We start from the raw sequence: 13,671 nt of genomic DNA on the forward strand, positions 1-13,671 counted from the left end.
ACGGGTTCAGCTCTCTGACAAACACATCCCAGAGTGAAGGAGCAGATGCCCCACGATGGGAGCAACAACCTCACATTCATCCAGGAAGAGTGGGGAGAATCTTACTTAAGACTAAATGAAAACCTGTTGTGAATTGACTTTAATGAAGAAAGTTCCTGACACCATTACTGGAAATTACAGCAATCAGGCCATGAATTGTTGCGGCCCTAAGGGGTTGAGAGGGAGGAGCGATTATATTTACTGAGGTTTTAGCAGATGAGTCCCTTAAATAACTGATCATAATATTCCCACATTCAATGTCAAGGATATCCTCTCTGAACATTGACCCACAAGACAAATCCAGTGATATGGCCACAAAAGGGATAAATACTCAAAAGGCATTGTGGGGACAAATGAGTAGCAGAACTAACACACAAAGGGGAGTCCCCCAGATGAACCATTAACAAAATAGTTCAAAGGCCCAGTTCTTTCTACAACTTGGCCCTATTCCAAGGGTTATTGAATTGCCTCAAGGAACAGTACACACAGAGAATAGTATTTTTTTTATATAAAAAATTCTATAATTTATTGCGTAGGCCATAGGTCCTACGATTACAACCTTTAAAACATCAATTAGATCTGTTTGTAATTATGTAAGTTAGTCAAAACATAAGTACATGAACCAATATGAAAAATGCATGCATATACACATCAACATTTTTTTGAATTAATCAGTTGGAACTTAAGTGACACAATATAATAATCCAATTGGAGGATGCACAGGCAAAAACGATCTTACTAACCCTATCTGTCTAATAAATCACAGACATCCTCGATTAAACAGTGTTACTTAGTTTACATTCTAAAAATCGTTATTCATGACCAAAAGCACATCCCAGGTCTACGTCCTTGGTTTCGTTGTTAGGCCATGTAGCATAACTTGATGGCGCAGAGTTATGCAAAGGACGTTTCGGCAGAACATCAGATATACTGCCTTCATCAGGACCCCAAGGGAAATGGAGCTCTGTGGATGTGATAGATTACATAATTACTGCCATGTGGAAAATGCAACAAAGAAAAAAATAATAAATAAAAATCTAAAATTGGTAAACATTTACCCTAAATTAATACCTATATGACTATGACTACAAATAGGTAAATATAAAATGTGAGGAAAAACCTCCACCAAAAACACCAAGACCCGGTGTGTGTAACCCATAATGTGTGACCTCACCGAAATTAGAGTCCACCACCCTGGCAACGTATACCATTTTGCCCAGCCGTGCCCGCAAACATTATTTATAAAGCAAGGAAGGGAAAACAAAAAAAGGAAAGGGGAAGAGGGGGGGCAAATAAGCTAAGCCTCCCCATGTGGTCGTGTGGTAGAGGATGGAGCACCAGCATCGTTGTGCAGCTCGCTCTTAAAACCAGGCCCAAAAAGTCCACAGCGTGAGACGTCCGCACAATAGTTACACTCAACTTACTATATGGGGTAGCTAGAAGCTCCCAAACAAATTGTCACTTCAATATTGTCAGCACCATATATATACTCCTATCATTAATACATAGATCCACAGCTGATAGAATCACTCCCAGGGGAAAAGGGGAAAAAGGAAAAGAAAAATGAAAAAATCCATTGCATCACTCATAGATTAGAATATATTCATCTGGTTTATTAATGAAGTTTCAATCATCTTCCGAAAAAACGAGAGAACGAGATGGTGCTCACCTAAATTCAAGATACGGGCATGTTTATAGACATCCTCCTATTCATGGAATCCATAGGTGAGACCCAAGCTCATATAGAAAGAAAAACTTGATCTTGAGACAGTTTGGATGGTCACGGATCACATATCCCAAAATGAAATAGAATGGAATGAAAACGTTGTTATGTAAAAAGTGTGTAACCTATAGACTCCATAATATCATCCATAAATCCATATTTAACCACAAGGCAAGAGAGTATAAGAGAACAAAAATACTCTAAAAGAACAAAAATACTCAAGAATGGCCCAAAATAGTAGCCTCAGATGTGTAGCAATGCAAACTCTGATATGCTATATGTAAATACACTACTGGGCACAAGTAGTCCTCTACTGCATCTCAAGAATACCAATAGTGACGTTGGCTTATCCAAAAAGCACGCACCTAATTAAAGGAGACCAGACCATCTCATATACGATACACACTTATTTAAAAAGCCATATGGATATGGGGTACCGGAAAGGGATCCCCAAGTCTCCTACCTGCGGAGTATCGCTGCATGTCCCGTATAAACCGCCAATTTAGCAGAAGTGCTAGGGGCCGCGGAAGCATCTTCACGCTCAATATGGGCACCGACGGCTCAATTAGACACGCCCACTGCCGATCAAATAGCAGAAAGAAAGATAGGACACGAGAAGACCTATCACGCTCTCACGTAAACTTGTAGATTAAATCAATCATAGAGAAAGAAATAGGACTGACATGCTTTCCAATTGTGCTTACTAGCACGAAAGCCATATAGTACTGCCCATCTTACTGCCCGCTAGTGTCTGAAAAACTATTTAAATTGGTAAATGTAGAAAAATGTGGGACTGGTCACATTATTAGTGTCCCATCCCATCCCATATCACATGTTATACAAATAATGCTGCTCGCTTATGCTGTAAAGCTAAACAAGATAGAGAGATGCTTATAGCTGCAGTGAGATGCAAAGTCAATGAAAAGCATCTCATGATGGCGCCCTAGGGGGATCCTACATAGTGGACAGAACACGAAAGACTCCAGAAATGTTAAAAACCTCTACTATATGGATATGGAGCATAGAGAGTTACACAAGCCCTATTGCTAAGGAGGCAAAACTATCATCCCTTAGATCAGGCCTGTAGGACCAGAAAATTATAACCCCACATACTTTGTGGTATAACATAATGCTCACCATCGTTGGGGATTGCTTTCATTTAAACCCCGTTCTATGGTGTCCAAACGGTGTATCCACCTAGCTTCTGCCAGATTCAGACTATGTGGAGTAATTATCTTCCTTGGCAGGGCTTCCAAAATCCACCAACTCACCTCTTCCGATGTGTGGCCATATTCCATATAATGGGAAACGAGAGGCGCATTGATATTTTTGCACCTAATACGTGACCTATGTTCAACAATCGGTATATGGGCTGGTCTGCAAGTCTGGCCTACATATTTAAGGCCACATGGACATTCCACACAATATATAGCATTAGATGTTTTGCAGTTGGTATGGGCTCGAATGTTCCATTTTCTGCCTCTCACTTGAAACTCCTTTATTTTCTTCGTGTATATACAGACTGAGCAACCACCACAGGGAAAATGTCCTACTAGTGGGCGTAAATCCCAACCCGTAGTTCTATTCCTAGAAACCTGTGGTTTGGAATGCACAAACAAATCCCTCAAATTTTTCTGCCTCATCATGGCAAACAAGGGCAAAGGTTCATCGATTAGCTTCAATTTGACAAGGGGCCAGAACTTCTTAATCACCTTCTTTACCGCATAAGTATTCGTAGTATAAGGCAACCCACAGACCAACTTTTCTTCTGTTTGAAGTTCTTTCGAAGTGAGAAGGGTTTCCCTTGGTGTACATCTCGCTCTTTTAGCTGCCTTAGAAACCAATTTAATTGGATACCCTCTTGCAACCAGTCGTGTTTTAAGGTTGTCAGCGTGAGTTGCATAGTCTGTGATGGAGGTGCAGTTTCAACGTAGTCGCAGAAATTGACCATACGGAAGATTCTCCTTGACAGCCCCAGGGTGAAAGCTAGAAAAATGGAGTAATGTGTTTCTATCCGTAGGTTTTCTGAAGAGCGAACACTCTATGCCTCCATCCGTCACGTATATATTAAAATCCAAAAAATGGATCTTTTTAATACTGGTGCTGATCGTAAATTTAATCAGCGTGTGCCGCAGATTAAGCCATAGAAAGAATTCTTGGAGAGCAATAGCTGAGCCCTGCCAAATCAAAAATATGTCATCAATATAACAACGCCATAATTTTATATGGCCCAAGAATGGATTTGTGTCTCTGAGAACAAAATGATGGTCCCACATTGCCATATATAATATGGCTAGGCTGGGCGCGATTTCCGCACCCATTGCAGTGCCCTGAGTCTGTAAAAAGAACTGGTCTTTATACTTGAAATAGTTCTTTTCAAGGGCAATGGTGAGAAGCTCCAAAATGAATTCCCCGGGGGTGGTGTGGGATGGTCTTTCAATGCTAAATATTTCTCGTATGCATTGAATAGCCTCCTCCTGAGGAATACTAGTATAAGGCGCTGGTATGTCTAAAGTGACCAACATCTCCTCTTTATTGTTGAAGGGTCTACCTTCGACCAATTTGATCACTGAAGAACTGTTGCGTAGATATGTATTTGTTTCTTGACTGAGGGGCTGTAGAAATGTATCGATGTATTTACATATAGGCTCAAGAACCGAGCCACATCCCGCAACAATAGGGCGCCCTGGTGGATTGTCTGCATCTTTATGTATCTTGGGGATTGCAGAAAATGCTGGGGTGTGCCATTCTGAGGTATTCAGAAATTCAAATTCATCTTGTGTCAACCACCCCCGTTCCAATGCCAAAGATGTAACTGACTGTATTTCCCGACTTAAATCATTGCGGGGATCTTTCTTTAATTTTTTGTAACTCACTGTGTCATCCAAGAGGTTGGAAACCATCATGTGGTATTCTTCTTGATTAAAGATCACTATCCCACCCCCCCTTATCCGCTGGTTTGATAACCAGGTCGGGGTCTTCTGATAGAGATTTAATAGCTTGACTTTCCATATTGGTGAGCTTGTATCTAAGACAAAAAACGCTGCAGACGTCAAACCCGACCTGAGTCTAAGGGAAAGCCCCATTAAGCGACACCTGGAACCACCCATACTGTAATGTCAAAATGTGACTACCAACGTGAGCACACGAACCAACTAAACCTAAACCAAGTGAAACAACCTCAAAAAAAGGGAAATAATAAAACGTTTATTTAGTGTCCCTACAAACAGCAAACACTGTCCAAATATTGCCACAAAAGGGATAAATACTCAAAAGGCATCGTGGGGACAAATGAGTAGCAGAACTAACACACAAAGGGGAGTCCCCCAGATGAACCATTAACAAAATAGTTCAAAGGCCTAGTTTTTTCTACAACTTGGCCCTATTCCAAGGGTTATTGAATTGCCTCAAGGAACAGTACACACAGAGAATAGTATTTTTGTTATATAAAAAATTCCATAATTTATTGCTTAGGCCATAGGTCCTACGATTACAACCTTTAAAACATCAATTAGATCGTTTTGTAATTATGTAAGTTAGTCAAAACATAAATACATGAACCAATATGAAAAATGCATGCATATACACATCAACATTTTTTTGAATTAATCAGTTGGAACTTAAGTGACACAACATAATAATCCAATTGGAGGATGCACAGGCAAAAACTATCTTACTAGCCCTATCTGTCTAATAAATCACAGACACTCGATTAAACAGTGTTACTTAGTTTACATTCTAAAAATCATTATTCATGACCAAAAGCACATCCCAAGTCTACGTCCGTGGTTTCGTTGTCAGGCCATGTAGCATAACTTTATGGCGCAGAGTTATGCAAAGGACGATTCGGCAGAACATCAGATATACTGCCTTCATCAGGACCCCAAGGGAAATGGAGCTGTGTGGATGTGATAGATTACATAATTACTGCCATGTGGAAAATCCATTAAAATGCAACAAAGAAAAAAATAATAAATATAAATCTAAAATTGGTAAACATTTATCCTAAATTAATACCTATATGACTACAAATAGGTAAATATAAAATTTGAGGAAAAACCTCAACCAAAAACACCAAGACCCGGTGTGTGTAACCCAAATCCAGTGATATGGACATGCTGTTCTCCATTGAACTGGACCTCTGAGGAGGTACCGGCACTGTCAAAACGATTATTCACCCAAGGTTTATATAAGTCTGTTAAATCTTTACTCATGATACCACAGAAAGCTGTCTTCAACATTGAAAGATACATCACAAATTTGCTCTGGAAAGTGGAAAACCCCAAATCATTTTTCATAATATGGCAGTCTCAAAGCAAACACCAAATGGAGGGGTTGTTATGTGGTCTTGAAGTTTACTGCACAGCTTCTGTACTTCAGCAGACAACTGTCCTCTTTGTGGGGGGGGGGGGGGGGGGGGTAAACAGAGTCTGATCTGGGTCACGCTAGTATATGAGCTGTGTAAGCATGAGGCTAGGCCCCTCTTCCTCTTCCTACAGTGGCAACTAAAGAGTCTACACCTAATGCCAATTAACTTATGGATAACTATGATGACTATACAATCAACAGTGAGGGAACTTAAAATCAATGCACTGACGATGGAAAATGCACCATTGTGTCACAATCTCCATCCTGTCCCTCTTCACAAAAATTCTTGGAAAAATGGATACAGCTGGGAATCCATATGCTCTTGGATGTAAAATAGGAAAGACAGCGCTGTGAAATCCTTTCACAAACTTCTGCAAGAATATAGTCTTCAGTACTCGGAGCTGTGGAAGCAATCCATTTGAAGATACCATGAAAGAATGGGAATAAGACTGAACAGCACACCAGAGTGATGGGTTACTTGGAAAGTGTATAGCCTGCAACTCATGGACCTCATGGCTTCATTGATCCGCAAGGAGACTGTGACGGACACCATGGAGTGTTTTATCAAACGCAGTCAAGGCTAGAATGCGTGGCTCAATCTTGATTTCAACAAAACAAATTCCCAAGGCGACCTTAAGTATGCAGGACAGGTCCACCCAACAAAAAAGACTTACACAGTCGATTGCATGCCAGTGAAAAAATACGAATTGTTTGTGTCGGTATGGATCATTTTTAGAGGTGCAGGGTCAAAAAAGGTTGAGACAGACACAAGTTGTGCACGTGCAGGAAAGTTCGACAATACTTTTTTGACTTTCTGGACAGAATAAACATTCCACTACCAGACTCTGCAATGCTTCTCAATGACCTGTCAAAGGGATTTGGGCTCATATATGAGGCTGCATTATATGTCAAAAAGGCCATGCACAAACACAGGGTTGAGGGTTGATTGAAAGTAATGGGTAACATTGGACCATGGAGCGGGCACAATACCAGCTCAGGAACAATAAGGAGGCATTTATGGACTTTTTGGGCGGGTACCTAGCATAACATGCAGATGGATATGTGTTGAACATATCTTGTTCCGGAGGACATCACCCACAACCCGTCTAACTCATACCCTAGTCTTACCGCAAAGATTGGAAGTACGTGTCAGAATTGTGTACATCTTTGGGGTTCGTTGTTTTTATTTCTTCCTTTTCTTTTGATGTTCTCCTCTTTACATCACCAAGTAGTTGTTCATGAACTTCAAGTGTACTTGATTTTGCAACTTATTGCTATGCAAAATTTTTGAATAAGTATCTTTAAAAATAGAAGATGTAGAATTAAGAATAGAAATTTGGGGTAAGGTTGTAGAATAAACCTGTGTTCTAATGGGTCTGCCAAATTGTATTGCTCTAGAAATATGATCTAAAAACCCTTACTGTTGAAGAAGTATTTTGCATGACAAAAGTTCTGTTACTAAGCCGGACTTCTAAAGGACCTAATAGACTAGCTGGAGTAATTGGAGCCATGAGGCATAACATCCACTGACTGTTGTCACAGATAATGAGCACTGAAATGAGAGCTGTTCACAGAGCGTTTCACTTGTTTCTTTGTTTTCATCGTTCATTCTTTTCATGCCTTCTTTGTTCCTTTTTTCTTTCTTTGGACATATGATTTGAAACACACAAATGAATCATTTTAAATGTATTGCATAAAACCTGACCATTTGAGGTCCCAAGGTGCATTTAAATTGTTTTAACCCAAACTTGTAAATTCTGAATTAAGTTACATTTTGAATCCTCTCCAGCCTGCACCAGCAACAGGGCGAGAACAGACGTATTACCAGGGAAGATACTTGGGCGAAAAGCCAAATGGTGACAGACAACATGCACCTGTCAGACAAGGTAACCAACTCTTATTGTTTGTTTCTTTTCAAATCCGTTGTCATTGGTCACTTTCTTTGTCTTGGTATAAATCAGAGTACCATACATTGCCATCCCTGTGTGGACAGCTAATAGTACCACAGCCATTTACCACATGCTGGTAAACCTATGATATGATATGATATGATGAGTCATTTATAACGCGTCTGTACACAAGTGTTTCTAGGCGCGACAAGACAAGGTAGGGAGACATAGGGAGGACGAACGGTTGTACCGCCAAAGAACCCAGTGCACATTCTTCGATTTAAGTTTATTTCTAAATGTTATCAGTGATTGTTCTGGTGCCTATCAGTGTCTATTGGTTTAATTTGCAAATATTATTTTGCCAGGTTTTGCTAGGTTTCTGCCGTACAATTTTAGGTCTAGAGAAAATGTGTGAATGGAGATGTATATATTTGTCTTTCATTGTTAACCTTGAGATAACATCTTAAGTAGTTGTCCAATAGTCCCACACTCTTTCCATTTATAATAGTTCAAATTTAAAAAAAGGGGAATAGTGATCTCTACTGAATTCAAATGGGGGAAGAGGAAGACGAGAAACTCCTGACTAATGTAGCACAGCCATGCTGTCAAATCTGTTCCTCTTCCTCTGTGCAGACAATGGGAGATGCTGTTAGATTTGTGAATGTGAACATGAATGTACACCTCCATAAGACAGCAGAAAAATGCTAAGGGTGTAAACCTCAGTACATGTAGATCCCATAAAACAGGTTTTTTTCCATTTGCGGTCCTTTGCCTGCGGTTTAATGGTCGTGGCACAGAAGTCTGTAAACAGTAGCCAGTGGAGCTCGAGGCTGAACCACGCCCCACGCCGCACACGAGTGCGCGCTGGGGCTGACATCCCCGACCTCAGAGTGGCCCGGAAGATGGAAGACACTGGCGCGGAAAGAAGGTAAGTGTGTGTGTTCTTGTGTATGTGGGTGTGTATTTATGTATGCGTGTACGTGTTGTGTGAGGAGTGTGAGGGGTTAACCACTAAAAAGGGATTTGGGTGTGAAACCGTCCGATTAAATGTACATTCCGCTAATGCAGGAGGGGATGGGCAGAAGGTTTGGTTGGTAAAATGGCCATTTTCCCAGCTGTTGAAGGTCACATCAAATCAGAGTAATAAACATTGGGCCTCATTACAAGTGTGCTGGTCGGGTAACAACGGTGCCGGTAAGCCTACTGGCACCATTGTTACCGGACCAGCACACTCCAAGTCTGCCTGTCGGAGTTGCTGTGCCGTGCTTCCGTGGTCCCTATTGCCATTGAGTCCTTTCGGACTCAATAGGAATGGGGATTTACCATTTACTGGCGCCTGACTTCCTGGACCACCGGGGCTGTAATGCCCCAGTGTTTCTGGCAAGCCAAGCCCCGGTAAAATTCACAAGTCCGGCAGCAACCTGCTGGTTTTACCGGCACGGTTACCGCCGGACTTGGAATGAGGCCCATTGTCTTTTTGGTATGCAGGCTTAAACAGGCCGAGTTTAGACATAGCATCATATTTTCTTATGGCATTATTGTTCTGACTGGGCCTTTAAAAAAAACAAAAACAATGTGATGAACACATGCTTCTTCACTTGTACAAAATACCTCCTAAAATTCCCCTATTTAAACAGAGCAAGCTTCCCCCTATATTTCCTTCAACACATAGAGAACTGAGAAAGCAGCATTTAACATGGACTAACACAACGAGTCCGGCGGTAGCCGTGCGGGTAAAACCGGCAGGCTGCTGCCGGACCCGTAGTGAGTTACCGGCGCCGGACGTGCTTGCATTACAGCCCCGGCAATTCTGTAAATCCCATTTCCGTGGAGTCCCATAGGACTCCATGCGAATGGGGGCCGCGGAAACACTGGCACCATGTCGTAATGGTGCATCTCCGCCCGCAGAACTCATAGTTTGCCAGTCCAGAAAACTGTGCCGGTACAGTTCTACCGGCACCGTTAATTCCGGACCGGCAAACTTGTAATGAGGACCATTGTTTTACTGCTTATCAGCTCAGCAGGGGCACATGCAAAGTGATTGCTTCAAAGAGCCTAATACATACATTTATAAAGTACAAAAACAATAGTTAGAAACATTGGACCCTTGTGAAAAGTAGTGGTACTAATTACTGGTACAAAATAAAAGTAGTGGCACACTGTTCCTGTTAGTTTCTGCTGACTTCGACCTCTGGGTTTCCCAGAATTGAAATACAGGTCAATCAAGTTTCTACCACATCTCTTCTCAAGCCTTTTACTTTGAAATTACTGAATATTGTGAGAATGTTTTTTCTGAATAGTTTTTAATTAAAATGCCTTCTTTTTCACTGAAAGCAAACAGCACAAATCTCTTACATCCTTTGTCATTACCCCGGCACTGATATATCCCTTTCTCCCTAACATGTAGCCCACTTGTGACCAAAAAGAGCTACATTAATGGAAGATGACAGGTTCACTGATCAATTTTCAACGGGAAAGACCAAACACTTTCATAGCCCTTAGTTATGTTATGTTATGTTATTTTGCATTTATATAGCGCCTTATGTACAATTGGTATGATCTCAAGGCGCTGGTAGGTTGAACGCCCTCGGGAACAGAAGTTCAAGTCAGTAGAGAGAGAGAGTCATAAGGTGCGTGTGAGCTCCGGATATGTGTGCAGCGGTGTTGAATTCCTGTGATAGCTGCTTCTTAGCGGTAGGTGTGGTGGTTGGGGGATCAAGAGTATGGGCCTCATCACAGGTCCGGCAGTCCGGAATTAACAGTGGCGGTAAACCTGCTGCCACTGTTAATTTCGGACCGCCCGATCCCGAGTCCTGCAGGCGGGAGGTGATGTTCCCGCCAGGTCTGACCTGGCGGGTTTAACACCGCCCGCCTGCAGGCGGACGTGGAAACACCGGCACCATCACGAGATGGTGCCGGTGTTTCCACTTCCCCATTCCCATTGAGTCCTATAGGACTCAATGGGAATGGGGGTTTACCGAATTCCGACTCCGGAATTCCCGGGCACCAGGGTTGTAATGCCCTGGTATTTTCCGGGAGTCACAGAGGCTGAATGGTAATACGGGTCGGGCGGTAACCGAGGCGGTAAAACCGCCTGGTTACTGCCGGACTCGTAATGAGGCCCTATGTGTTCATTCTGGCAGGTTGTTATCCAGACCGATTCTGGCTGCGTTAGGCCTGAGGAGAACGCCTAGGCTGGAGGGTGTGTAATCAGCTGTGTTTTAGATAGGATGATGGGGAGTATGTGGCAGGTGATGGTATGAGAACAGCTATACCGAATGGTGTCATAGTATCACTGTGTTCTAATTGAGTGGTGGTGTAAAGGAGAGAGTAAGCGTGGAGATGAGATATGATGGTTTATATCTTAGAGATCGAGCACACTCCAGTAGTTCCATGCACTTCAGCCGTTTCATGCACTCCAAGCCGTTCCATGCACTCCAAGCCGTTCCATGCACTCCAAACCGTTCCATGCACTCCAAACCATTATATGCACTCCCACCATTCTATACACTCCCACCATTCTATGCACTCCAACCATTCTATGCACTCCAACCATTCTATGCACTCCAGCCATTCTATGCACTCCAACCATTCTATGCACTCCAGCCATTCTATGCACTCCAACCATTCTATAGACTCCAGCCATTCTATGAACTCCAACCATTCTGTGAACTTCGGTTGTTTTATGCACTACAGATCGTTCCATGCTCTTGAATGGGTTTTTTTTATTTTTTATTTTTTAGTGTCCACTCCGTGCTCTCTGTCTGTTCTGTGCGTTCCATCTGTTGTATGTTCCATCCACATACTTCATCCGTTGCATCCACCTACTTCAACCGTTCCATCTACATACTTCACCCGTTCCATCCACATACTTCACCTGTTTCATCCACATACTTCACCTGTTCCACTAACATACTTCTCCAGTTTCGTCCATCCATTTCCTCGATTCATCCACATGTTTCGCCCGTCCTTCCACATACTTCACCCGTTCCATCCAACAATTTCATCGGTTCCATCCCTCAACTTCACCCATTCCATCCACATACTTGACCCGCGGCATCCACATACTTGACCCGTTCCATCCACATACTTCACCCTTTCCATCCACATACTTCACCCGTTCCATCATCCCGTTTTCTTCGTTCCTTCCACATATTCCACCCGTTTCTTCCACAGACTTCACCCGTTCCATCCATCTACATACTTCACCCGTTCCATCCACATACTTCATCTGTTCCATCCATACACTTCACCCGTTCCATACACCCACTTTCACTTGTTCATTCTACCTATTTCAACCGCTCCTTCCGCATACTTACCCTGTTCTTTTCACCCATTTTCTTTGTTCCATCCGCACACTTCACCTATTCCATCCATACGTTTCCCCGTTCCATACATCCACTTTCTCTGTTCCATCTACCTACTTCACCTGTTCCTTCCACATACTCTGCTATTCCATTCAACCACTTCCCCCGATTCTACCCACCCATTTTGCCCGATCCATCCACATACTCTGCCTGTTCCACGTACTTCACCCGTTTCCACATGCATCACCCGTTTCCACATACATCACCCGTTCCACATATTTCACCCGTTCCACATACTTCACTCGTTTCACATACTTCATCCATTCCACATACTTTATCCGCCCCACCCAGTTCATCCGCACCACCCAGTTCATCCGCTCCACCCAGTTCATCTGTTCCACCCAGTTCATCCGTTCCACCCAGATCATCCGTTCCACTCACATGTTTCATCAGTTCAAACCCTATACTTCATTTCTCCCACATACTTCACTTGCTCCATCCACTTCACCCGTTCCATCCACATACGTCACCCATTCCGTCCACATACGTGACCCGTTCCTTCCACATACATCACCCGATTGCTCCATACTCTACACACGCTCCACACTCTACATCCGTTCCATTCAACATACTTTACCCGTTCCTTCCACCTACATCACCCGTTCTGTCACACACAACACCTGTTCCGCTACATACATCACCCATACATCACCCATTTCATTCAAACATACTTGACCCGTTCGCTCCATACTCTACACCCTCCCCACACTCTACATCCATTCCATTCAACATCCTTGACCTGTTCCTTCTACCTACATCATCCATTCCGTCACATATATCACCTGTTCCGACACATACATCACCTGTTTCGACACATACATCATCCGTTCCGACACATGCATCACTTGTTTGGAGACATACATCACTCTTTCTGACACATACATCACTCGTTCCGACACATACATCACTTGTTCCGACACATCACTCGTTCGACACATACATCACCCGTTCCGACGCATACATCACCGGTTCCGACACATACATCACCCGCTCACTCCACACTGTACACCCGCTCCACACACTACGCCCGCTCCACACTCTACGCCCACTCCACACTCTAGATCTATTACACGCTCTAGACCCATTATACATTCTACACTTGCTCCACACCTGCTCCACACTCTACACCCGCTCCAGACACTACATTTGCTCACACCTTACTTCCACTCCACACCCTACATCCACTCAATACCCTACATCTGCTCAAACCCCCCCATATCCTACATCCTCTCGGCACCCTACATCTGATCAACACCCTATGTCCGCTCCATGCTATCATCTACTC

General features: G+C 42.9%; 1 protein-coding gene across 1 annotated transcript in view; it reads left to right on the forward strand.

Moving 5' to 3' along the window:
* The window catches only part of SHC3 (SHC adaptor protein 3), a 507,698-nt gene that overhangs the window by 430,735 nt on the left and 63,292 nt on the right, over nt 1-13,671 (forward strand). The window contains exon 9 of the mRNA XM_069625657.1: nt 7,920-8,016. Within this exon, the coding sequence (XP_069481758.1) occupies nt 7,920-8,016 (97 nt within the window). The remainder of the gene's footprint in view (nt 1-7,919; nt 8,017-13,671) is intronic.

Source organism: Ambystoma mexicanum, chromosome 6p, assembly GCF_040938575.1.
Source record: "Ambystoma mexicanum isolate Mex_15411 chromosome 6p, UKY_AmexF1_1, whole genome shotgun sequence".
NCBI classification, from domain to species: Eukaryota; Metazoa; Chordata; class Amphibia; order Caudata; family Ambystomatidae; genus Ambystoma; species Ambystoma mexicanum.